This window comes from Oryzias melastigma, linkage group LG8 (assembly GCF_002922805.2).
Source record: "Oryzias melastigma strain HK-1 linkage group LG8, ASM292280v2, whole genome shotgun sequence".
In the NCBI taxonomy this organism is placed as follows: domain Eukaryota; kingdom Metazoa; phylum Chordata; class Actinopteri; order Beloniformes; family Adrianichthyidae; genus Oryzias; species Oryzias melastigma.
The window spans coordinates 10545663-10573024 of NC_050519.1; the positions used below are offsets into that span (position 1 = coordinate 10545663).

The following is a 27362-nucleotide window of genomic DNA, read 5'->3' on the forward strand; positions in this document are numbered from 1 at the left end:
GACAAAAGCTTTTTGATTTTGGCTAAAAACTCCACATTCGTAATTAAAAGACTAATGAAAGAAAAAAATATGGTTGGATTGAGACTTTAAAATAGATTGTAGAGCAAGAACGTTTATTTCTAAACAGAATTCTATGGGATTTTGGTTTCTTGGACCCAGTGGGTACTTCCTGTTTCAAACGTGAATGGGGGCGGAGTCATTCAGCTTAGCTCTGATATACAGGTTGACCAGCATGAGGGAAACAGAATGCTACTTGAAACAGGAAATAGGTGATGTTCAGGTGGATGCCCAACAGATCACAACTGTTTTCTGGAGTCATCTTGGTTTTTTACTTTTCCAGACATGGTCGGATCTAGTTCCTGTTTTGTCTTCATCATTTCTGTGGTTTCCATAGTGAGAATGCAGTTGAAAGCGGATGTCACAGTAAAGGACACAACAGTGTCATCTTGTCGTGTTGCAATTTGCTGACAAAATCCTGGGTGTTGTGAACGTGCTGTACTGTTTCCTACCAACACAGAAAAGAGAGTTGCAACGTGTATGTGCTCAAAATGAGTCTCGGGGGGGCTCCTTCCTTGTATATTTTTATGAGCACACATCCACATGGGATGGCATCTCCTGGAGACAGGTTCAAATCGACTATAAATCAAAATCCAATACTTGTTTTCCTTGCTGCCAGCGCGTGTTGTTTCTTGTGTTAGGATGCAAAGCGGGCAGCAGTAAAAAAGAAAAAAGAGCTGTGTCATCCCAGCCCGGGATGTTTTCCTTAAAGAGAAGCCCAGCTGGCCCAGTGGAAACATGCACGTCCCCTGTGAGGGTAGGTGCAGAGAGATGCTGCTCATCAGGGGGGCCTCGTTGCAAGTCTGCATCTGTTAATGTGAAGCACTCATGATGAAAGAAGCGTGCTGCCCGGCCATCTCTTCATATTTATCCTCTTAAAACGATGAGGTAAAGTGTAATCTAGAGCATCATGACACGCTCCTCGGAGGACTCTGTACCACATTTACAGTCAGCTCATGCTATAATATTATGGAAATCACAGAAAATATTTGATTCTCGGAGCATTTCCTCTCCTGTTCTATCACATGCTACGCATACATTTTTTTTTCCTATTCAAATTAGCGATGGAAAGCAATCATCCCTTGAATGGGATCATGCATTGTGTCTGAAATAGGCCTGGCATCGCGGTTGACTTTTGTCCAGATTATTTCTAAGTCTGCCAATCTTTAAATGACACAAATAATCCGGGCTTCTGGGAAAAAGGACGATGCGTCTCCTTTTCAGAGTAATCTCTCAAGCTGGCAAAATAGAGCAGCACACTCATGCTGCTCCACAGCACCACGACAACGAGAACATTTTTATGTTACAACAGGAAGAGCGTGGATGTGGTTGTAGCTGACAAGAGAAGTCAAGAGATCGCAGCTCAACACTAATTACCTGAGCCCTCAGGTGTAACAGTGAACCTCTCTTTAGCATAAGGATGTCCTTAAGTAGTGTGATGCTCCTCTCTCCTGTTACCTGGTGCTTGACACGGAACACCTGCCCTATTTTCAACGCCGAGGTGGCTTTCGTTACACTTTCCGGAGGTTTTAAATTTTAATTTTTCACATATTTGAGAGGAAGTAAAAGGAGTCTATGAGCCGGAAAATGTCTCGTCACTCTGGCCAGATGTTCTGTGCTCGTCAGAAGTAGCGTTCTCCCTGACAGAGCTGGTGTCTTATTGGGTTTTCTTACGGCAGACTTGGTTAAACGGAGCATAAGCCACCTCTGTAATCTCAGGACGGGCGGAACAGGAGGGAAAATTGTGTTGTGACGTAAGGATTAATCTTCTTGTCGGGTGAAAATTGTGTCTAGAGGAGAATAAAGAAATCCTTTGTTATTTATACAAGTCAGAGGCTGATAGTTTATTAGCAGCTTCTTTTTTAAATACTTCCTCTAGTGTTTAGGCTTTTATAAAAAATAAAAAAAAGTACCCCAATTCTGTGTTTCACCCACTCTGGTTTCTACACCTGGATGGCAGTAAAGGCCACCGCCCCGGTGAATATTCACCCACAGAGGCAGGGGAGATAATCTCACCTGGAAAAGAAAGAAGATGATATCGACCATCTGCTTCGTCCAGGGAGGATTTGATTGGCTCGCAGCAGCCAAGCGGAGCCACGGGGATGATTAGGCCTTCCCGGTGTCCCATTCCACGGGGTGCCAGGCTCAATGTCACTACTGATTGGATCCTCTAATCTTGTTCTGTGTGAATTAAATCCAAAGTGAGGCGGAGGAGGAGGAGGATTGCATTCAGTTTGCCCTGTTTCTCTGCGCTCATGCATGTGATTTTTTTTTTTTTTTTTTTTTTTAAGATCTGAGTCATTGAAAGGTCTCATTGGACCACAATTTTACCTGGTGTTAAATAATTTTCTTAATCATCTCTATTCAAGTGAGGTGATTAATACAAGTCTTTTCAGTGTGTAGTAACATTAATCACAGTGAGAGAATGTAAAAACATATCATATTCTCTTTATGAGCACACAGTGTATGTTTAGATAAAAATTAAACTGTAATAATATGTCACTGGAGAATGTGACTGATTCAAGTGGCTCTAAATATTAGCATTCGTTTTCAAACAAATCAAATTTTACTCATAAAAATTTAGCAGGCGCACCCTCAACTGAAGTTATTATTCTTCTTTATAACTTGATAGCCCAATATATGTGTATTTAGAGGGATCCATGGATGATATTAGTTAATATTGTAAGAAAAACCATAACTACAGGCCTAAGTTTGCACCATATTGGAAAGACTTTAATGCTTTATTGCATCCAGAGTGACATTTCTTTGTAGGTAGACTGAAAACACTTCCTGTCAATGATAATATGACTTCGTCTGTTGCTTTTTTATGACTAATCATATTTTTTTGTTTTTCTCCAAAGCGTCAAAATCTTTAGTTTTGCTAAACTAAAGATCTTAGCAAAAAAAAAAAAAAAAAATCTGAAAACAATGTTTGTTGACGTTATTTTCGGCATTTAACTGACAATGACTTAAACATCCACTCTGCTAAAAAAAATTATTTTTGGTGTTTTTACTTCATTTTTCTCATGATGAGTAAATAAAATTAACCCTTTTTAACCCTAAAACACATTTGCTATAAAAAGTCACATAATGTTTACCCAATTTAATATATCAAAAAAAGTATATCTTATAAAAAATAGATCAAAATATGACAACACGTGATAAATTAAATTAGTTTTCTTTTATTTTCAACTGTGATTTATGTAACAAAATGGAAAATAAAAACATGGGAAGATCCTAAAAACATGCTTGAAAATTACTCGAAAAATTTGGAATTTGACAATCCTCCCCCCCAAAAAAGAGTATTACTGGAGGCTTACTCATACAGTTTCTAATGAAAAAAATGGCTAAAAACGGCATAATCATAATTAAAGGACAACTGGGAACACTTTAAAAATAGATGAAAAGATGATCGGAGTGGGATTTTAACAAAGACATGTAATATCTGGCCTTTCTGCAAAAGTTTAGATGAAACAAGTTCAGAGGTTTCTCCCTATAACAAGAACCCCATCCTTCAAATTCTTCAACCTTTAAATCTTCTGGTAGTTTCATGTTTGCTTTCATGATTATCATTAAGAGATGAGCCTTTTCGCCTCCGGCCTCAACAACTCGTCTGCTAAAAGCATCCTCGAAAACAGGCTGAACAAATGGAGGTCAGAGAGGCTTTGTGTCCATAATTGGCAACAAAATCCAACATCACAGAGAGTCACGTCCTCCAAGTACAAGGTGGTCAAGAGCCAACAACCAGCATTCAAGCAGGTATCACTTCCTGGCTCAGGGAGTATTTGTCCACATCAGAGGAGACAGAGCCAAAAGCATAAAGGTCAGTGGCATGAATAGATGGGCAGTCACTGACATAGAAATAGCATCATGATTGCAGGTCTGTAAGTGTACTCTGCTCAAATGACATTGTGTGCAAACAGTCTCAGGCTAATGGAGATGTATCTGAACAAAAAAAAAAAGGCCGAACAGAATGTGAACAATAAAGCAAAAACAATAAACTGCTGTTGTTGGACACGCATGACTGCACGCGTGCTGCGGCGTTGACCCTTTTCTGTCGTGTGGCCACACACACCCGGAGCGTGGATGAATATTCATACGGCCGTGGAGCGGCGCGGAGGGGAATGGAAAAAGCCTGAATGCCGTCCAACATATTGTGCATGTCATCGTGAGACGCTCAGCTGTTAAAGATGCTCTCACAACAAGTCAGTTAGTGTGTTTGTTTTGTGCGTGTGGGGTTATCGCAGATCAAAAACTCAAAACAGAAGATGGAAGGAAAACATTAAATAGGATGGAAGTTGAGTTATTTTCATGTATTCATCTTAAGATAACAAAGTGCAATTTCTTGTTAGACTTTTATTTTCTCATCTTTAGAAGTCTGCCCCCCCCCCCCCTCAATGTAATGACCAGCAATAAACGGTTATCATCGTTGTGAGGTGTAGTGGGAGTTTCCTGATCTGGCATTTTCATGAGAGTTCAATTGGTTTTCTTGTTCTTGGTAGAGAAACAGAACTGTTTGCCGAACGATTTAAGATAAACTCATTTATCTTACATATATATATACCTACATATATACACATTTTTTTATCTAAAAAGTCTTAATTTAAAAATATGCATTTTTTTTTAGATTCAATAAATTATCCAACATGTTTTGAATGGCTGAAGAGTCTTAATTTTGTGTGTCTTTTTTTCCCCCTAAATACAACTTCAACATAATAATTCAATGTTTTTAGTTATTTTCCTTCTATTAAAAAAGTAAATACATAGTTATAACCTCTGTTTTTCTTTTTATAATAAAGTAAAAAGGCAAATCTAAGAATAAGTATAACATTGTATGGACCAAAATCTATTTATTATTGATTTGCAATGTAGATAGAATTTGCAAAAAAGCATCAGGGGCTGAAAAGGTTGAAAAAATCTATAAATAATGGAGATAATTGTTGTTTGAAATTATTTTATTGTTGACTTTGTCCTTTTTATAAAGGATCCATCCATGCATCCATGAAAACAACACCAGAGAAACATGCATGTTAATCATTTACAACAGCTGCACGCTTCATGTGTTTTCTTCATGTGTTTCTACAACATGGAGTTTTCTAGAAAACTAACAAGACGTTCATCAGATGTCAGAAGTTTGCGTCAGAAGGAGGACATCGTGACTGCAATCTTCAGACTGGACACTAGTTCTTATCCCACTGCCACCATTGACTAACTTGTGGGACAACATGTCTGCACTTGATACTAAGGGGTTATGCAATAGGTCCGTCATTAGAATTATATAAGTTTATAACTCAGTCTCATGTTGTATTGTGTTTCTTTTTCGTTTTTGCCAATTATGAAGCATGTTTCAGTTGGTTTTCTTTTGACAAAAAATGGGATTAGAAAACGTAGACATTATTTTTTTTTATTTTTTTCTAAAACATTACCATATTACAGAGCCACTAAAGGGACATTGAAGCAAAAAAGAATGCTGAGGTGAAATACTTTTTTACTCTAAAAGAAAAAAAAAAGTGCTCACCAGAGAGTAACTAGTGCTCACCAGATAGTATCTGGCGCTCACCAGATAGTAAATGGAGCTCACCAGATAGTAACTGACGCTCACCAGATAGTAACTGGCGCTCACCAGATAGTATCTGGCGCTCACCAGATAGTAAATGGAGCTCACCAGATAGTAACTGATGCTCGCCAGATAGTAACTGACGCTCACCAGATAGTATCTGGCGCTCACCAGATAGTAAATGGAGCTCACCAGATAGTAACTGACGCTCACCAGATAGTATCTGGCGCTCACCAGATAGTAAATGGAGCTCACCAGATAGTAACTGATGCTCGCCAGATAGTAACTGATGCTCACCAGATAGTAACTGGCGCTCACCAGAAAGTAAGTGGAGCTCACCAGAAAGTATCTGGCGCTCACCAGATAGTAAGTGGAGCTCACCAGATAGTATCTGGCGCTCACCAGATAGTAAGTGGAGCTCACCAGATAGTATCTGGCGCTCACCAGATAGTAACTGGAGCTCACCAGATAGTAACTGGCGCTCACCATATAGTAAGTGGAGCTCACCAGATAGTATCTGGCGCTCACCAAATAGAAACTTTAGCTCACCAGATAGTATCTGGCGCTCACCAGATAGTAACTGGTGCACACCAAAGAGTAACTGACACTCACCAGGTAGCATCTGGCACTCACCAGATAGTAACTGACACTCACCAGATAATAACTGACACTCACCAGATAGTAACTGGCGCTCACCAGATAGTAACTGACACTCACCAGATAGTAACTGGCGTTCACCAGATAGTATCTGGCGCTCACCAGATAGTAACTGACGCTCACCAGATAGTAACTGGCGCTCACCTGATAGTAACTGGCGCTCACCAGATAGTAACTGCCGCTCACCAGACAGTATCTGGCGCTCACCAGACAGTATCTGACGCTCACCAGATAGTAACTGGTGCTCACCAGATAGTATCTGGTGCTCACCAGATAGTAACTGCGGCTCACCAGAGAGTACTTGTTCATTTTTTACTTTGATGTCCCTTTAGGGGCTCCGTACAACATCATATATTAAATGGCTTATATGAATTTTATGTTTTTGACTCCACTAAGCAAACTCAGAGAAGGCTCAGTTTTAACTTTTTTACTCTTTCGTAACATCTCCACTGGGTTTCATCCTCCTGAGATCCAGAGAAGACTGGATTTATTAATCCTGGTTGCTCATTGAGGGCACACTCATGACGAGTTATGGCTTCACTACGGCCAGCTGTGGTGCAGTGGTTGGCCTTTGATTGGAGAATTGCAGGTTTGCCCACCAATGTGTTGGAAGCGTTCCTAAGCAAGTCATTGACTGAAGCCAAATTGATTCCCTATCCCTACAGCTTCTCCCTAACCCTACATTTACTCATTCAAGCAGAAAGACGTGGAAACAAATTGTGTCTTCAAGTTTGGATGTTACAAGTTTGGACACAACAATTGAAGCAATAGTGGAGGAGCCAGAGGAGTATGGAAGCAATTCAGATTCAGCCACTAAACCCCATGTTGCTCCTGGTGGCACCAGTGTTAGGCAGTAGTGTCCCCATCAGTGTGTGAATGTGTGCGTGGGTGAATGGGACTGTCCAGCTAGAATCTTCTGTCACCTTACTGTATTTTTTAAGTTTACTCTCCTATTCCCTCAATATTTACTGAGATGAATGACACAGATTATGCTTTAAGACCTTCTTGGTTTTCCTTCTTCCTCAGATCTCCATGTTTTCTTATAATAATGAATTGACATTTTATCATACAACAAGCCTGAAGTACTCCAAAAGAAAGGAATAATAAAAATTTCTGTAAATAAACTCAGGATCGACTTTATCCAGATGACTTTTGCTTCCTCCACGGTGATAAATACGCCTGTGATTTTAACACAGTCTGAAAATTATGCGTATAAACGATCTCTGACTGAGATTAACCAGTGTGGTTTCTTCTTCTTCTGAAAGCTTTGTCAGGCAGGAGGGGAAATTATATACTTCCACTTGGCGCATGTTCATGTTTTATAGGTTTATGCTGAAGAATGAAAGATGGAATGTGTCTACGGGTTATGTCACATTCTCTTTTCAGGCTAGGTTTGCTGACACGAAGAAAAAAAAATCAGCACAGGGGTGTCAGACTGTGCTGATGAGCTGCTCGTGTTTATGTTCACCTAATTAATGTGAAGGTCAAGCTGATGAGCCTGCAGTTAATAAGCCCGTTCAGAGGAATGAGCTGGAAAGACGTCATCAGTACCATCGATAGGAGCTCGCCGGCCAGCGCTGGCAGTCGATGATTTTCAGACAAGCAGACTGAACAGCCACTGTGTTGTTTGGCTGCATATCTTTAAATTTTTTGCACAATTTTTGACAAATCACTTGTAAAATGACAATTTATCCTAATAGAGGAAAAAACTTTTACTGCAAAGGCAGCTATATTTTAAAGCCAACTTTATTTAGATTGTCTTTGTCCTAAAAGAAGAGAGATAAATACTCAAAAGTAATTGAGCATTTTTTTGGCTAAATAAGAAAAAAGACAACTTCAATTCATAGTTTTTCACCCAAATCTTTTGCTTTTTTATTGGTTAATGTGGAAAATGCCCAGAGGCAGCAGCCACTTCCTATGTAGAAACAAATCAAATCTGCCTCACTGCCGATGTGTCTGATCAATCCCTTGCATTCTGACATGAAGTCTGTGTAGGCACAATGCAGACAGTGGGATGGAAAGTAGCTAAATTTGGAGACAGATATGTCACACTTCCAACATACGAGTCTGTGATACAACTTTATTGATCCGATGCATTTACTAAAAGCATTTTATGCATGGTAATGCTAAATTACAGGAGAGTGGGGGCGCACAAATCTGGCAACTTGTCCCAACCGGAAAGTTGATTTGTTATGCAATGCATCGTGCAGACTCACTTTCATTTAGAATTTCTGCTGACATCTACTTCAATTTTTAAAGAAAAACTTCAGCTGATCAGGATTTAAATTGATCTCACTAAACTTTATGTTTAAAAAACATAAATTAAATGAAACTTTCTAACTTTAACTTTCTTTAAACTTGAGGACTTTCAATAAAAATTGTTTTAAATTTACAAATTTCAAGTCAACCATCGAGTTACAGTACATGATCTTTTTCCAGAAATGACGTATTTATATAAAGAAGCACACACAATCAATAATGCATCAATATCATAATGATTTTGTGTGTGTTTTATTAAAAAGAGGACAAACAGTTTTCAACAACTGCAGCATTTCTATACAGTTCTTGCAAAATAAAAAAAAAACTGTACAGTCCGGGTCTTTCGGGAGGTTGGGAGGACAGCAGTAGAAAAATAAAAACCTACAACAGAACAGAGATCTGGTATCCACTGCCTTAAGGTAAAGCTAACTGTTGAGTAAGACTGAAGCAAAGTGCGTCCCATCCGTTTGTGGATTCTGGTCGTAGCTGAAATAGTAATGAGCATTTATGAGCTTTAATTTATAAAAAGAAAGCTGTTTGTACCGAGCCCTGGACGCGACATTGAAAATGTTCCCTCAAATTAGCATTTTAGCGCACAAATGAGTATTCTGTGTGCACAAATTGCTGTTTTGTGGCCACAAATTAGCATTTTATTCATGTTTTGTGCACACAAGTTAGCCTTTTGTTTACACAAAGTTTGCTGTTTTCTGTGCACAAATTAGTAGCTTGTGTGCACAAGTTAGCATTTTGTGTGCACAAATTGTTATCTTGTGAGCATAAATTAGCATTTTGAGTCGACACATTAGTGTTTTGTGAACACAAGTTAGCACCGATTAGCATATAGTAAGCACAAGTTAGCATGTTATGTGCACAAATTAGCATCTTGTGAGCTCAAGTTAGCATTTTGTGGGTTCAAAATACTAACTTGTGCACAGGATGATAATTTATGTACAGAAAATGCAAATAAACTGCTAATTTGTGGCAACAATTTTTGCATATAAATTGTTATTTTAAGGGAACTTTTATTTATTTAATGTCACGTCCAGGGTTCTGTAGGGCTGTAATAATCCCACCAGACTAGGATTAGTGAGCTGAGTGAGTTTACTAAAATGCATCCATTTGCATTCTATGAACACTGATACCTACAGAAAGATGCATTTGAAGAGCCACCGAGTTTTCAGCCATTATCTGCACTGAATCTGGCTATGAATCTGCAATTATGTGTGATTAATCGTACTGGTTTTATTTGCAAACAGCGCAAATGAACCCATGTAAAACTTAGTTTAGTGAACTCAGTTTTAACATCCAGAAACAAACAAAATTAGGCTTTATTTAAGCTAAAAGATAATAGTAATATAGATTTATACATCTGGCTTGATTAATAAAACAGCTTCTGGTCATCATGTGGAGAAGGAAGAAAGTGCTCTGAAGCGTCGGAAAACACACTTTACAGCATCATGCTTCTATATAGCTAGAAATAATACTAGAGAATGCACGTGCACTCTCAAGAAAATGGGAAGAAAAAAAGAGACAAATAATACATTTTGGCTCGGTCTAACCGCACAATATGTAACTTAGCAGCACTTTTCATCAACATTCATAGCCGTAGCTCACAGTAGAGCCTCCTCTGTTCTCTCTCCGCTGGACAGTATTGCACATAAAAACCTGCAAGAGGCGGCAGCAACCTGCACAGTGAGTCACAACTTATTGCTTCTGCTTTCTGTGAGATCTAATGCAGGGTGTGCTCAAAAGCCTAACCACCAGAGCGCCTGCACAGGAGCTGAGACTTTTGTTAAGGCACACATTGCAAAAGATTCTGCACACAGACAGGATGATAGGTTGAGGAGCTTAGTGTATTTGTGCAACTCAAAATTGTTCTTTGTCACGCCAACACAGTTAAAAAGACTGAAGAGACTTTGCTAAGAGGCCAGCTCGTTAACAAATGATACCATGCTTTTGTGCTGGTGCTCTGACTTTAAATCATTTTATGCTAAATATGATTAAAAAGTCATAAATTTAGATCGCCATTTCTTTCTTTTAGCTGTCACAACTTCATGTGACATTTATTCTTTATAAAAAAAATCTAGGATTCATAATCCAGAAAGTGCAAACAAGGAGCAAGTTTATTTTAATCCTGAATTCAACTGGCTAACAAACTTAAATATTAAAATATAATCCTGTTAGGCCATATCCTCAGGATCAGACTGAGCTCTATGTACATGATGACATGTAACTCACTCAATCCACCAGGCTCAAGACAGGCTTAAACTTTCCTTTAAAAAGACTAAAGTTTATATTTCACTGGTGTCTTGTGAGCTTCTTTAAGCTGAATTTCACACTCAAATCACAGTCTACAGATTGTCATGCATGATTTAAAAACACAGGATCAAAGTTAAAGCAAACGCCATTGCAACCTGCACTCACACCTGCAGTTATATTTGTGATTCTGCTGTCAAAGGCCTTGATTCTGAAGGCAGAGAATCCAGGTTGCACTCAGCATCTGATCCCAGATCTGTGCCTGTGTCCCCAAGTGCACAAACCTCCGAGTCCCTCATCAGTCTGTTCTCCTCCTCCTCAAACTCCTCCTCCATTTCCACTTTTTCCAGAGCCACCTCGTTCTCGTAACAAAAGGAGTTCCTCATGCTGGAAGCGGCGGACTTCTTCTCCGCCAGCTCCCTGGCGCTACAGCTGGGCGTGCTGGGCACCTCGTAGGTGTTGTCGAAGCGAGAGTAGTCCACTTTGTAGTAGTTCTTTTCTTCAAAGAGCACTGGCTCAAAGCGGTGGCCCCAGAGGATCTCACCGGCCACGTAGGAGCTCCGACACTGAGTCGTCATCGCGGTGGCCTCCACCATCCCCTCCAGAATCACCACAATCTCAAAGTCTGACGTCTCCAAATCCTGTTTGTTCATCTCGTAGAAAGGGCTGTCCTCATCAATCTCGTGGACGATGGTGATCGGAGACACCAGGAAGATTCTGTCGATGCCGCTGTCAAAGCCCACGTCAATGTCCACCTGATCCAAGGGGATGAACTCTCCCTCTGCTGTTGTGCGCGACTTAAGGAGCTGTGCCCGAACGTGGGCCTCCACCAGGTGGCTCTTCCTCAAGTTCCCAACTCGCCACATCAGGCACAGCTTCCCGTCTCTCATGGCCACGGTGGCATAGTGGCTAAACACCAGCGTCTCGTTCCTCTTTTTGGGCTTTGCCATCTTTGCCATAACGGCACCGATGATAAAAGCATCAATGATGCAGCCGACGATGCTTTGGAAAACCACCATGAAAACTGCGATGGGGCATTTTTCCGTCACGTAGCGGTAGCCGTAGCCGATCGTGGTTTGGGTCTCAACCGAGAACAGGAACGCAGCGGTGAAGCTGTCCACGTTGGAAACGCACATCTGAGTTTCATTCTCTAAGTCCCCGTAAAAAAGCGCCACCAGCCAGAAGACTAATCCAAAAAACAGCCAGGACAGCAGGAAGGACAGGCAGAATATGAGCACCATCCAGCGCCAGCGGATGTCCACGCAGGTGGTGAAGATATCTGCCAGGTAGCGCTGGCTCTTCTCGCTCATATTGATAAACTGCACGTTGCAGTGGCCGTCCTTCCTGACAAAGCGGCTTTGATGTTGGTGCCCCGCGTGCCCTTTGTTGACGTCGCCATTGCCGTAGCCGTTTGGGACAGCGATGGCCGCCAGCTTCATGCCGTCTTCCTCAGAGGACACGATGCTGTAACGGTGGCTCCGCACACTCCCCATCACTTCCAGCGGGGGGGGCTGGGCCGCTTCTGCTTTGGAAAACAGTCTAAGTTTTTGATAGAAGCGTTGGAGAAACAGTTTTGAATGCTACGGGGGGACAAGCTCAAGCAGAAAAATGTTGGCGAGCAGGACTCAGTCCTGCTGGGAACCGGGACGCGGGGGCCTGTGCTTCTCTGGGTGAGGGCAGCTCAGTCCTCGCTGATGCTCGATTTGAACCTCATCCGGGACAAAAACTGCTGGGATACAAACAGGAAAAAACAAATTAAAGCAATTTTTCAAAATAAAAGTTGCTACCTGTGAAAATGTACTTTTTAAATTATGATTTCAGCACGTTTTTTTTTATGAGTACAAACCATCAGTTTTATGTGTTATTTATCAGTATATGAATTTCCATTAAATTCAGCACACTGTCAAGCTGCAGCTTTGCCTCCAAATCCTGCATCACTTCAAATATCTAACATTCTAAACAGTGTTTACTCAATTCTATGCTTTCTGTTGTTCATTTTGCAATTAAAAGTGCATCAGAATAAGTCAATGGGAACCCTTGCATCATACGTAACAGAACAACAAAGATGGCTGAATTAGAAAATGTATTGACTGGGTGTACGTGGCATGAAAGGTCCATTAAAATGCAACACCACAGGCTAAAAGAGGTTATAGACAGCCGGATATTCCCTGCTCATGCCAAAATGACCCCACTTCCACTTTTGAGCTTTGTCTGGGTAATTATTACAAGTGGAAACATTTGAAAATAAGATTTAAAATAACTTTTAAAATGCAAATACTATCGATTGGGATAAATACTAATTTTAGCATGTCGATTAAGCTAACTTTATGGACTCAAAGTAATTAAAAAGCACATTTATAAGTTGGTATTTTGTATTTTAGTTTTCTGATCTGTCATAATACTTTTTTTAAGATTTAAAAGTTTATCTTTATCAAATTTGATACCCATAACAACGGGGCCAAACTTCTTTAAAAGTCAAATCTCCAACTTGCGACATCTACCGCATCTACTATCTCTAGCCACATTTTTGCTACTTTAACGGCACCTCGACAGATCTTTGGCTGTCAGGTTTTTATATCAGGGCACATGAAGCATTGCAATCTCTGCAGCGTGTTTGTTTTGTTCTCAGCTGGAGCTAACAGCTGTGACAGATGGAAAGTGGTTACATAAAGCTGCTGTTTTTTATTTCCCAAATCAATAACTATGAACAATCACTCAACTGCATCCTTGATTATAAGCTTCTAAAAAGGTAATATTTTTGAATATTTAATTATGAAAAATAATTTATATGATTTCGTACAGGATTTTAGGAACTCACACACTAATAAAACGGTTATTTTTGATGATAATTTAGTTATTTAATTGTTTTTGGCTTTATTTTTCAACATAAAAACAAAGTTTTAGTTTAAATAAATAAAAACAAAACGATAATCCCTCCAAAAACAAAAAATCAAGAACATATTTACTGTTTAAAGGCACTTTAATTCATAAAATTGCACTTTTCTAAAGCAAACTTTTTTATTTTTATTTTTATGGATGATTACTACAACTATTTTAAAAGCAGTGTTGCATCTTAATTGCACTATAATAAAGCTCCAAAAAACAGCGACAACGTCACACCTACCTGTTGGCGCTTACTGCGCAAAATCAGCTTTTCCCTTGTGATGATAAATCCAGTTTGCGCCAAATCTGCCCAGCTCCTTCTCTTGACTCTTTTGCTTCTCTTGTTTCCTTTTCCGGCTTTCAGCTCTGGCGCGGTAGATTGTGCCATAACCCTCTCCGTCCGCACTGAGGAAGATAGTTGTGGTTGAAGTGACGGACTTTAAAAAAACACGTGTGCCCGGCCCCGCCCCTCGAGAGAGGATGGCCAATAGGAAGCCGCTGCGCCAGTTTGAGCTTCTGACTGTCATTGATGATTTAATTTTAGACAGAAACACGTCAATGGATCATCTTTCTACAAACTTAAAGTACATTTATAATGTGTTTTATTTGAAATTTAATTATTTTGAAATGAAAATGTCAGAAAAACTTGTAAAAAGCTATTTTAAATAATGAAATTAATCAATTACAAGTGATTGTGAGCATTTTTTTCCTGATATATTTTCATGAACAAGTGGAGATTTTCTTTGACTGAATGTCAATATCACCAGAATTGCACTGGGCAAACACAAGGTGGCGCTATTCCCCTACAGAGAATAAAATTCAAAAACTGTTTGTGTCAAATATTTCTACTATGAAGAAAAAACACATTTTAAAACGGACTCAATATTTGATTTTTCAAGATTTACTGAACATTTTCTCACATATACAATACACAAACCAATAATACAACATTAAATATAGATATTATTTCACAAATACAAATATCTACAACTCTTTAACTTGTCCCCCACTCCTACAAATATGATCCATATTTTGTCACTGGGGTAACTCCTTTATGTTATGTTAAAAGACCATATGTTTTATATAAAAGTCTCTTTTTTGTACATTTTTTAAAATCTTTTTTTTAATACATACAAGTTTTCCACAGTGTTTCATTTTTTTTGTGTGTGTGAACATCCATCCATCCATCCATTTTCTTGACCGCTTTGTCCCTTTCGGGGTCGCGGGGTGCCGGAGCCTATCCCGGCTGCTGATGGGTGAAGGCGGGGTACACCCTGGACAGGTCGCCAGACTGTCGCAGGGCCTCAATCACACACATTCACTCTCACATCCACACCTAGGGGCAATTTAGAGTCACCAATGAACCTATGAAGCATGTTTTTGGACGGTGGGAGGAAGCCGGAGTCCCCGGTGAAAACCCACGCATGCACGGGGAGAACATGCAAACTCCACACAGAAAGGTCCCAGCCGGGAGTCGAACCGGGGCCTTCTCGCTGTGAGGCAAGAGCGCTAACCACTGCGCCACCGTGCAGCCCTGTGTGTGAACAATGATGTGTAATCTAAATACAAATATCTACAACTCCTTAACTTGTCCCCCACTCCTACAACATATGGTATGATCCACATTTTGTCACTGGAGTAACTCCTTTATGATATGTCAAATAAAAGCTATAATGTTCATTTTTAATTATTTTATTTTAATACATACAAGTTTTCCACAGTGTTTATTTCTTCTTTTTGTGAATAATGAGGTGAAATCTGATGAAAATAAGATTGGTTTGCAAACTGAAAGTTCTAGGAAAATGGGAGCTACAGTTTCAACAATAGGACTCCAAAAACTCCAAATGTTACAAAAAAGTCTGCACCACTGGTTCTTCGGTGATTTCTACCGTCACGTGTCCAGTGCCGCCATTTCTTTTGACCGATGGCACGTGTATCCGCCCGTCTTCAGGGTGTCGCTTCCTGCTAAAGGCCTCCGCGCTCACCATGGGCACTGGCACCCATATGGTCTCGTTGAAGAAGGCGTAGTCCACTTTGTAGTGCTTCTTGCCTACTTTTAAAACGTCCTTGAAGCGCTGACCCCAGCGGATGTCTGCTGGTGTGTAGGTGGTGCGTGTCTGGTGGAGCATGCCCGTAGAGTCTCCTGTATAGGTGAAAGCGACGACCAGCTCAAAGTTCTCCTCCAGAAGGTCGTCCGGATCCACGCTGTACAGCGGACTTCCTGGTTCCAGCTTGTGGATGATAGTAGCTGGTGTCGTGAGGGCGATTTCTGGCTCTTCAATGGTCAGATCCTGGTATGACCATGCGATGAAACCCTGCGGCCGCCTCACGCACCGCACCAGCTGAGCTGTGACGACCCCCTCCAGTATGTGGTTGCCTCGGAAGTCACCAAGGCGCCACGACAGACACATAACTCCATCCCGAAGATTGACCACGGCGAACTTGCTGAAACCCACCGTCTGAGCCCTCTTTCGAGCGGACGCCATCTTGGCCAGAACAATGCCGATAATGATGGTATCGAGGAAGCAGCTGAATAAATCTTGAACCGTCACAACTACGATAGCAACAATACAGTAGTCGTTCATGTACCTGAAGCCATAACCAATCGTCGCTTGGGTTTCCATGGAGAACAGGAAAGCCCCGGTAAATCCTCGGACGTTCTCCACGCAGGGGTTGTTCTCCACGCTTTCAGTGTCTCCGTTGACATACGCAATGAGCCAGTAACCAAAACCGAAAAGGAGCCAAGAGATAATGTAGGACAGGAAGAAGACGAGGAACATCACCCTCCAGCGGATCTCTATAAGAGTGGTGAAGATGTCCACAAAGTACGTGCTCCAGTCTCCCGGAGCCTTCAGGAACATCACGGGGAACTTGCCATCCTTCTTCATGTACTGGACCCGCTTTTGTTTTTTGCCCTTTTGCTTGTCTAGCGTGTGGATTGTGGTGTAGCAGGTGTCGACGACCTGCTCCTCTCTTCCAGTGCTCATTGTGATGGAGGGGCCTTTCACACTGTAGCGGAAAGACAAAGGAAATTAGGAATTTATCTGTTTTCGTAGTGTTTTTATATTTCATTTAACAGCTTGTGAGTGTACAAATGAAGGAGAATGGCATGTGACATCAATCCATGAGCCTTCATGTTTGAGCAGACAGCCAAGGTCACAGTGAGCCTCTGGCTCTGAGTGGAAAATATCTCAAGTATCAGCCACCTCTAGGTGTTAAAATAACATCAATAATTATTTACTAGAAATCTCTTTACCACCTACGAGACACACAGTTTAGAAAAAAGCTAAGATTTATTGCAAAACAAAAATATTTCAAAGAAAAAATCCTAAAAATGTAAAAGTTTTTGCACATCCTACATCTGATTTTTATGGCAAATATTATGTATTTGAAGCTAAATATCCAATTGCTTTCTTTCTGATTTAATCATTTTCTTTCATTTTTTTTTTATATATCTCGTGTTTTAAAAAGACATCTATCATATAACAGAGATTTGACCTCCTGACAAGATTAACTTTGGCTTTATTTGTTATTTAAAAGTAGTGGAAAATCTCTTTTTTGATTAAATCTTTAGCCATTAAAATAAAAAAAAGGATCAAAAAGCAACTTTTACTTTTTGTTACACATTAAATCTGATTGTTCAGAGAAACTGTGAAAATTACAAAAAGGTTCATTAAGCAACATCTTGACCTTAATATTAATTATTAAGCAGGTTGTGGTTTTTTTATCTTTTCTGCCCTCATGAGAGTAAATTATTATCCATCAATCACCTCTGAAAGCATTCACCTCAAATGTGTTAAACTTTAACCGCACAATTTGCTTTTCTGAACACCTAAAGCACTTTCCTTCATTGATCTGCCTTTTTTTTAAACACAAGTCAGGAGTCTGTTTCATTTAATTCACCGTTCAGTAATCAGACATGTCCTTCCTGTCAGTCAGGCACTGTTTTTACTGCTTAATTGAGACAAATGTGAACATGTAAAATGTTTATCTTATCCAGGGAGTTAATTTTATGGCTTCTGTGGTTTAATTATACAACCAGCGTCTTCTTTTGTCTCTGCAAATTGCATGGACAACAGCATGTGCCAGGTGCAACTTTACGGCAGATTTCCTGTCAGTCGTACACTATAAAAAGTCTCTGAGTAGGTCACTGGGCAGGTAGATCTCTGTGAGATAAATATTATGTGGAAATGACATGTTTTAAGTTGATCAAATTAATACATCTGTGAGTTTTTATTAGGTTTTTGATTTAAATTACAACTTTCCACAGCACATTGCCTAAAAATCAAGACATTCCTTCATCAATATAACCTGGGGGTTATAAAACATTAAATAACATGGCACATGCAACTATATATTTCACTAAAAAGTGACTTTTTATCAAGATTTAGATGTTAGTATGTCTCCCAGGAAGCTGTTGTTATGTTTGTTTCCACCTGTCTCTGCAATAAAATGACAGGTAGGGTGCAAAACGTGCAGTTTACATACGTTACAGGTCTGCTCCAATAACATGTTATCTATGACTCAGTAAACAAGGACATCCAGACATAAACTGCCAACAGCTCTTGAGCGATAAAAATGTGAATCAGTTTAAGACAAATACCGATTATGACTTTGATCTTATAAGATTACTTTAAAGTTAAATCATTTGTTTAAATAAACCCTTTTTCCCTTTTATTTTATTTTACTTTAAAATGTGGAAATATGTTGCATTGTTCTCCGTGAGTCTTTGTGATTGTATTAGCTAGCAAAAATTGTAATCTAAATTAAAGATTTTTCTTTCTTTTTTAATTTGGTGAAACAATTAAACTACTTTATTTTCTATGCATGGAACAATGACGGAAAAAAATGTTTGAATTTCTTTATGCTAAAAAATGTAACCAAATTATGTTACAAATATTTTCAATTAACAAACATACAATCTTAAACAAACAAATTATGTGTAAAAATCCATCTACCTTTGAATGGAAATCACGCCGTTCGGGGGTCTCAAATGTTCATCAGCTTTGCATCAGACTCACTGCAGTGACCTCAGGTTGGTTGAGGACCATGACATTGTTGGGGGCCGGCCTGGTCCTGAGGCAAAGTCCCATTTAAGTTCTGATATCGCGGCGATCACCTCCCTTCTCACCTCATTGGAGAGTCCAAAAGGATTTATGGCCAATGGAAGGTTTTAGAACCCCCTTCAAGACACAAACAAGCTAACGTCCTCCAACAGTTTGTCCCACAGATGAAACAGAAGTTATGAAATCAGAACTTTTCCAAAGGATAATAAAGGTATTTATGATTCAAGGTCATCGAGGGGGTTATTGTCGTTTGATCGAGTCCCTTCCAACTTCCATTATTTATTAGACATGAAGTTAAACTTTGATCCATGGAAGCTTTTCCATCAACAGGATTTCTTAATTGTGCACAATTGAATTCCGATAAGGTGAGATTACTCTCAAACTTAACAAGTTTTGAACCGCATTTACTGCTGCTATAAAGTTTAGCAACTCTAAACAACCCTGTTTGTGGTTTAAAAATAGAACATGAACCAGTTAGCTTTTTCCTCACTGTGAAAGCTGCTCAGTTCACTGCTGGTTGTGTCAGATGACATGTGAAGACACAGATAAGAGAAATTCCTTCTGATGGAGGAGAGTCACTCACAGGTAGTAAGCAATCATTTAAAAAAGTGAAACTTTGTAAACTTATCCAAGTACTAAAGTAACAGCAAAACAGACTTATGAAAACATTTGTTTTAACGTATCATACCCTGAATGGCAGTAAAGGAATCAAAGTGGTACATAAACAAGTAAAAAATGCAAAAATTGAAAAAAAGAATACATTTTCACACACACTATGAAACTATGTCTTAGAGATTTTTAAATTTTGTCTTAAAATAGCATAACAATAACTAAAAGACCACAGAGAACGTTTTTGAAATAGATCAAAAAACGATTAAGAGTGAGACTTAAACAGGCACCTTAGTCAATAACAGGAACAAAGCACCAGATCCACTTTATCTTTCTTCCTCATTCCATTCTTACTGTTAAGGATGAATTCCAGAAACCTCCACTGTTCACTTTGAGGCAGGAAAAACTGAAATGAAAGGCTAAATTAAATCTGCAAAAAAGAACCTACCCTCTGGAAACATTCTAAGCACTGACTGGACAATAACATTTACCCAAGAAGTCATGAAGTTTTGCAGATTCAAATCTTCCTCACAGTGATAGCTTGAACAGCAAAGACTCCTCATATTTCAGAAGTACCTGATCATCTGATCATCAGGATCAGAAAAGTCCACCCCATTTCTTCATTCATTTTGTAAACAAAGGTAATATATCTTATTTTCCTTTGAGGAATAAATTTAATGAGTTCTCAATAGTTTTTTTTTTTTTTGATAATGTCCTCTTGGTGCACCAGATAGTGCTTTTCTACAGAACTCAGAATAATATTCTGCTTCACTTTCTTACCAGTTTTATCTCCAGCAGCACTATAGTTCTCTTCTCCTCTAGTTTTTGTTATGTATTATATTTAACTATCTATGCTTCCGTTTGGTGCAGTACAATTCACGTGTTGTTCCCTCAAAGGGGAGTGGGAGAGATTTCAGATTCCAGGTGAATCGTCTGTGTTCTTGTTCTTGGCCGTGGACCACACCCCTGGCTCGTCATCTCACATCTCGGAGTGGGAGAGATTCCTGGTGGATCGTCTGTGTTTTTGTTCTTGGCCGTGGACCTCACCTGTGGCTCGTCATCTCGGAGTGGGAGAGATTTCTGGTGGATCCCCTGTGTTCTTGTTCTAGGCCGTCGACCTCACCTCTGGCTCGTCATCTCGCATCTCAGAGTGGGAGAGAATCCAGGGGGATCGTCTGGGTTCTTGTTCTTGGCCGTGGACCTCACCTCTGGCTCGTCATCTCGCATCTCGGAGTGGGAGAGATTCCAGGTGGATCGTCTGTGTTCTTGTTCTTGGCCGTGGACCTCACCTCTGGCTCGTCATCTCGCATTTTGGAGAGGGAGAGATTCCCGGTGGATCGTCTGTTCTTGTTCTTGGCTGTGGACCACGCCCCTGGCTTGTCATCTCACATCTCGGAGTGGGAGAGATTCCGGGTGGATCGTCTGGGTTCTTGTTCTTGGCCGTGGACCTCACCCCTGGCTTGTCATCTTGCATCTCGGAGTGGGAGAGATTCCAGGTGGATCGTCTGGGTTCTTGTTCTTGGCCGTGGACCACACCCCTGGCTCGTCATCTCACATCTCGGAGTGGGAGAGATTCCTGGTGGATCGTCTGTGTTCTTGTTCTTGGCCGTGGACCATGCCCCTGGCTCGTCATCTCACATCTCGGATTGGGAGAGATTCCTGGTGGATTGTCTGTGTTCTTGTTCTTGGCCGTGGACCACGCCCCTGGCTTGTCATGGCTGTGGACCTCGCGCCCACCCGTCTCCCAGTTCTATCTCCATAAACACTGTTCTAATACGTAGTTCTAGAGTTAGATAAGCTAATTCCTCTTTAACAGTCCTGGTTCATCGACTGCCCGTCCTGGGACAGAATCCCTCCTTCATCTCAACCCACATCTGTTGGCTCAGCTGTTGNCTCCTTCATGCGGATATCCCTGAGGTTTCTTCTTTTTCCTACAATCATTTTCTTTTAGGAGTTTTAATCATCTTACAAGAGCAATACTTTTGTTTTTTATATGCATATCGGATTGAGCCGTTGTGCAGAAGCACTTACACACGAGTACAAAAACTAGCTTTATTATCCAGCTGTCAAAACAGCAGGAAATGTGCATCTTTGTCAAGCCTTTGTTCCAGTTTGACGTACAAATCTTTTCAGGTATCTTCCCGCCTTAATAACCACCAGGTCCAGCTCGCTTCCATATGACAGCTCAGTCTCCATTGTACTAATGAGAACAGCAGTATAATGGGGAAGCCTGCTATGATAACAAATGGCAGATGGAGCAACCTGCGTCTGCATGCAATAGGCATAATTACATAAGGTTTGCTTGTTTATGGAGACTTAATGAGGGAAAGGCTTCACAGTCTGCTGTAATTAATTTTGAAAAGGGACTCCAGATCTATTGTAAGTCATCGTTTAATTTTCAGTGCCTGCCTAGGGCCGGCCGTGTAGACAAACATTACAGACAGCCCTATTTAAGAGTCCCGTCAGACAGTATATAACTGTCAGTTCATCATCTGTCATCAGTTGTATTTGTGCTAGCAATAGTAGAATTTTTAACATAAAAAACTCTAATTTACACTTAAAGAAAATGAAGAGTGCATCCTTGTTTGTGGCTTTTCTGATCCTCGGTGAGTAAATATGTTTTGGATAAAATGTTAGTCATAAAAGTCTTTTTAAGAATACGTATCTTCAGTTTTAGGAAGCAGGAACGTTGATTTGACGTGCACAAGTCGCAGATGTTTGGCAGAAATGCTGATCGCCAGGAACATGCTATCCATGCCTCAGGATGAAAACTGCTCTTTGCTAATCTACGTACCGTTCATCGAGTACCAAACTCTGTCTGTTGTAAGTAATTTCCAAATAAAGCCTTTTTTGACTCCAGACTCCCACAGGATGTTGTGAACTTCTGTTTTTATCACCAACTTTCTCTCACTTGACCCTTTTTGTGACTTCCACATTCACAGAACACCAGAACTCTCCGTCTAAACAGCCGACTGAGAGCCATGATCGTGAGTTAAAAAATAACTCAAAACAAACAAAACCAATTATACCAACTGACACATTTTCAATGATTGTCTCATAGAAATGGACGGATCCTCAGCTGGCTTGGGACACTTCTGAGTACCCGTACGATGCAGTGATGTTGCCGGTTGATAAAATCTGGACACCCATGCTTCAAGTCACAAATGGGTGAGTTACCAGCTCAAACTCTCAGTGGTGTTTTCACACTTCAATTTATGCCGTTTCTTGTTTTGTAGAATATCGACCAGCATGGAGCACGACTCCAATGACCTGCTGGTGTACAGCAACGGCACAGTGGATCATAAGGTGCATATTAATGCAGAGATCAACTGTGAAGTCAATCTGTTCAACTACCCCTTTGCTGGGGATGAGTGTCCCGTTGCCATTGAAACTCTTTCAAATGGAGGTAAGCTTGACTTCATCTAAAAAATACTTGATCTGCTGATACCATATTTCATAAAGATTTTTTTTCTTTTTTTTTCACCTGTTTCTGTTACTTCATCCTTAAATACTTTTCAAAGAAATGTCATAAAACTTAGATGTGAGGTTAAGAGCTTATGTCCTAACATCTTTCTAAATACGTATAATGTGTTCATTAATTTACACTTTATTTTATCCAGATTGCATTACATCCTTGGTACTGGATCAGGTCAGGTCAATCGACGGATCAACTGGAGACTGGCAGACGAATTATGCATATCTGAAGAAAAAACGGGAGGACCGTAATTTTATTGCAGTAAGTTCATTAACATGCACAACAGCCGTCTGTTTGATTGCTATTTTTTCAATCCTCCAGCAACTGTGAGAAAGCATGTAAATGTTTCCATCCATTTATCAATAATATTATTTTATATTTTTTATGTTAACTTTATAATTTTCTACTTGTAATCAAATGTGCTGAATTTCTTGAAAATGTAATCAAAACTAGCCAAAAAAATGCTTTTACATATATTTATAAGATAGTTATTTATTCATCCCACAGTGGGAAAATTCCAGTATTTATTCATAATAAGTATTCAGTGGCCTTGTGGTAGAGGGTCCGCCCTGAAACTGAAATGTAATGAGTTCAAATCTGTGGCTGAGTCATGAAATTGGACCCAATTGACACTTAAGGATTTGGGGTCAAACCACCAAATGTTACCTAAGTGCAGCAGTGTCTGCAACACACCACTCCCCCTGGGGATGGGTCGCAAATTTCACACACAGGTGTGTTACAACTCATAGGACATTAATTCTAAAGATGATTAATTCTTTCTTCGTCTTCTCTTGACTCCAGGTGGGTTTGAAAATCAGCTGGTCCAGCCCATTAATGACACTACTGTTGCCCACTATTCTGATCGTCCTGGCTGATTTTGTCAGCTTCGCCCTGCCGCTGGACGGAGGTGGACGCAACGGGTTTAAGGTCACTCTGGTGCTCAGCTTCGTCATGTTCCTCAACCTGCTCAACAGTCAGCTCCCCGGAGATGGGGAGTGTAGCCCCATCATACGTGAGTCCCCACGTGAAGACTCAAACCCTTTTCTTTTCCTGCATCAATAACGCCCCATCCTTATGCGTGATGCAGGAATCCACTTTTGCGTTTGCTTGGTCCTACTGGTGCTGAGCATGCTGGTGTCCATGGTGCTGACTCGTCTGGCCCATGACGGGAGCCTCATTTTCTTCCACCTGTTGAAGCAACCAGCACCACAAAGCTCAGAAGACATCGAGGAGAAGGATGAGGAAGGTGAGTGCAGCGGAAATGTGAGTGAGGTGAGGGGAGTCTGGAAAGTTCTGAGCGCTTCGTTCTCTGCAGAGCTGAAAGCAGACATCCACATCGCTCAGCTGGACGGCCCTGAAGACGTTCAGATGCTCAGAAAGGTGGTGAAGTTCCTTCAGGGTCTTGAGGACAAGCAGAGCCAGAAGGAGCGTAACCACATGTTTGCAGACAAACTGGACAAAATCTTCTTTTTGTTTTATTTGGTTTTTGGGATAATCTATCTTGTTATTATGTTTGGAATAATGGCAGCTTATAGATGCACCGTGGATCATTTTAATTTCTGGTACTAACACAACCATCTTCTCAATGATCTCTCATCTACTGTACATCGATCCTGACAAAGAATATGGAACAGATAATAAAGGATTGTACTTCTAAAATATCATTAATTAGACTTTCGTGAAGGGAGAATATATAATAAACTAATAAAGATGTGATTTTGACTGGTAGCAGTTCATATTCATTAAATCATTATTCTTGCATTATTGTATTTGTCATATAGTTTCATCTTTATATTGTGTCCTTTTATCATGTTGTTTATATCTATGTGTTTGTGGTCCCATTTGCTGCCAGAGCTTAATTTTCCCCCAGGATTTTTCAATCGTGTTAATTAATAGAACATAGTGTACCAGCTCAGAAAACGGCAAAAGATCACATATAAAGTAAGCAACACAATAAATCAAATCTTTTTTGTTTCAACCTGAAATTTTATCAGATGTAAAAGACAGAATCAAGACATAAATTAAAGAGATAAGATGATGATATATCATAAACTGTGAACACATTTTTTTTGGTTCTGTTAAACATGTATTTAAAAATAGACATTTAATTGTATAAAATAAAAATACATGTATCATGTACTTATTTTGTCATATAAGACTTAAAATACTTCCAATCAACAATAAATAATAACGTGAAATTATTTTTTTTACATTTGATCATATGATTTCCTTTCAAAATAAAGGACGAATAGTGCCAGATCGCATCATCCCAGTGCAGCCAACAGTGAGTGCTTTAAACTAATAAAGGATCAGATGTTTTTTAAAAGTTTTGTCTAGTATTTGAAATCTGTGTATTCTGGAGGAAACACAGCAAACAAGACCTCTTCAAGTAAGCAGGGACGTACAACATTTTACAGTTTATCTTCAAGGTGCACCTCAGCCACAAATTTATAAACTTTATTAATATAAATGAAATAAATGCAATGTGACTTCAGTGACTTCTATGTGGGAGAAGAAACGTCCTCAAACTTAGATGTTTGCTTGATGCCATCTAGTGGCTGAATGTCTTAATGCACACGGCTTATTACAGCTAAAAGTTCAACATCTACTTAACATTAATGGTTTATTTATATAATCTCTATGAAAGAAGTTGGCCTGTTTTTAATTGTAATGGTTTAACTAGCAGCTAAATTATGTTTTTTTCCATATTTTTGCACATGATATCCCTGCTGATCAAAGATATCGTGAAAAACGTCAAAATAAATTTTACTCTTGTAATGTAGCTTTCTGAATTGATGTTTCTGTTGGTTTTTAATTAGGGTAGTGTGGATTTAAACAAGAAAATAGGATCTCTGGCTTAATTACGCCCAGTTTTTAGGAAAAATATCAAATCTTTGCTTGGATTAGAAATCAAATGAGCAAATTTGACTGTTACAGTATTGTGACTTTTAATGTGTAAAAAAGAATGACCATCAAAGCACCTCAGTAGTCTTTACATTTAATGATGGACAGATGAGATTTTTTGAAGTGTTCGGTTAGTGCAGAGGGAAGGAGAAAAAAAATTAAAATTGTTGCTTATTTACAACTTTTTTTATTGTATTCTTTCATTAGTAGCTTGGTTCATCCTGGTACATTTATAATTCTGAAAGAAACTTCAGTGAAGCACATATAACTGCATATATTATATTTCTATTTTTAAAATCATGTCAACTCTCTGTTAATCTGAGTATTGTACCCAAGTGATGTTTTTTTGTCATATATTAAAAAAGGACATAATGGCATCAATAACCAACAACAACAATGAAACCAGAAAAGGGTTTCTTTGTCCGTAATTCATAGAAAAATAAAATATTCCTTCCCAAAGGCATTTCAAGACTAAACCAGCACCGTGGAGAGAAAAATACATCCAAAACGACACAAAAGTCAACCTATGAAACGTTATAAATTCCCCTAAAATCCTCTGGAATGAAAACTCACTGACCTAATCTGACCATCCACCTTCTAAAGTAAATATATTTGGCACATCCAGCGATGAGCTCCTCCTGTAGTGCCACGTTTAGCTTTCAGGACGTGCTGGTTTCTTTCATAGCCTTTATTTGGAAAACAAACAATCATAAATTAAACATTTACTTATTTTTTCCATAAATGTTAGACTGAAATTTGGCATACCTGTTTAAAGATCTGGGTGCCGATGTAGCTTGTTGCAATGTTTCTTAGGTTCGATTTTCCTCCCAGTTTGCATCTGACATAACCGTACAGGTTAGCCCATTGTAAAACTAAACCCATGATCACCACGGCCTAGAGGGCAACAAAAAGTTAAAACATCAATCAACTAATAATTCAGAATGACTTCACTCCATCTGAAACGTGTGTGCAAAAGCTCAGAACTGACCAGCCATTTAAGATTCAGGGAAAAGAGGGTGCTGAAGAGAAAAACGACCCAGAAAAGGGGGCATACAGTGAGTCCCAGCCAGAAGATCTGTGATTCAGCACTGAGCACCGTGTTCCCACCATCTGCCTGTTCAGAGAAGTACACAAGCAAACCTTTCATGTATTCATGTGTCGCCGTCTATGATAAGGATGTCAAAGCCACAGTTTTCTGTTACACTGCTGTCAGCTGGCCAGTAGAAACTCTGCAGCTACGGTTGCAGGTGTTTCATTTTCCTCAAACTACACACCGGGATAAAGCTGACTCTGTGTCACATTCACTATTCAGATACGTTCTGGGGTGCCTATCATTTTACAAAGAGCTGGAGCTATTTCCTGCCAAAGACACGTTGGATTGTTTGGTGGGAAATCTGAAGATCCTGTTTTTTCCACAAGCGGAGCACATTTGAGAAATTGTTTCATCTGTAAATAAGCCAGAATTTATCCAGTCCATTCACAATTGATAGCTTATGTACTCACTTTCCGGGACTCAAACATCCAGCGGCTCTTCCCATCTTCATCCACTTGATTCCACCATCGAAGGCCCACCAGCAGTCTGCCAGAGACATTCTGAAATCCAGAAAGAAGAACATGAGTTTGTCTACTATGTTTTACT

General features: G+C 39.8%; 4 protein-coding genes across 5 annotated transcripts in view; 1 reads left to right on the forward strand and 3 right to left on the reverse strand.

Moving 5' to 3' along the window:
• Window positions 1–8779: 8779 nt before the first annotated feature.
• LOC112145835 (inward rectifier potassium channel 2) lies at window positions 8780–14163 on the reverse strand. Of its 2 annotated transcripts, none has more exons than XM_024271290.2 (2): window positions 13911–14163; window positions 8780–12512 (listed from the first exon to the last, which is right to left on the reverse strand). In XM_024271290.2, the coding sequence occupies exon 2, from the start codon at window positions 12277–12279 to the stop codon at window positions 10963–10965; it is 1317 nt and encodes a 438-aa protein (XP_024127058.1). In that variant the 5' UTR covers window positions 12280–12512; window positions 13911–14163; the 3' UTR covers window positions 8780–10962. The 2 variants fall into 2 exon arrangements, with proteins under 2 accessions (XP_024127058.1, XP_024127057.1); XM_024271289.2 differs by having other exon boundaries at window positions 8780–12515.
• Window positions 14164–15206: 1043 nt separating this feature from the next.
• Window positions 15207–18871, reverse strand: LOC112146207 (inward rectifier potassium channel 16). Its single transcript, XM_024271885.2, has 2 exons — window positions 18628–18871; window positions 15207–16678 (listed from the first exon to the last, which is right to left on the reverse strand). The coding sequence occupies exon 2, from the start codon at window positions 16654–16656 to the stop codon at window positions 15517–15519; it is 1140 nt and encodes a 379-aa protein (XP_024127653.1). The 5' UTR covers window positions 16657–16678; window positions 18628–18871; the 3' UTR covers window positions 15207–15516.
• A 2622-nt stretch (window positions 18872–21493) lies between these two features.
• On the forward strand, window positions 21494–24870 carry LOC112146874 (zinc-activated ligand-gated ion channel). Its single transcript, XM_024272918.2, has 9 exons — window positions 21494–21950; window positions 22016–22167; window positions 22287–22331; window positions 22406–22512; window positions 22581–22750; window positions 22965–23080; window positions 23621–23831; window positions 23907–24065; window positions 24135–24870. The coding sequence occupies exons 1-9, from the start codon at window positions 21911–21913 to the stop codon at window positions 24386–24388; spliced, it is 1254 nt and encodes a 417-aa protein (XP_024128686.1). The 5' UTR covers window positions 21494–21910; the 3' UTR covers window positions 24389–24870.
• A 931-nt stretch (window positions 24871–25801) lies between these two features.
• zgc:112148 (Golgi apparatus membrane protein TVP23 homolog B) overlaps window positions 25802–27362 on the reverse strand; it is a 2605-nt gene continuing 1044 nt past the window's right edge. Inside the window, exons 5-8 of the mRNA XM_024272919.2 lie at window positions 27227–27318; window positions 26712–26837; window positions 26489–26617; window positions 25802–26409 (exon numbers count right to left, since the gene is read on the reverse strand). Coding sequence (XP_024128687.1) covers window positions 26383–26409; window positions 26489–26617; window positions 26712–26837; window positions 27227–27318 — 374 coding nt within the window. The 3' untranslated portion in view covers window positions 25802–26382. The remainder of the gene's footprint in view (window positions 26410–26488; window positions 26618–26711; window positions 26838–27226; window positions 27319–27362) is intronic.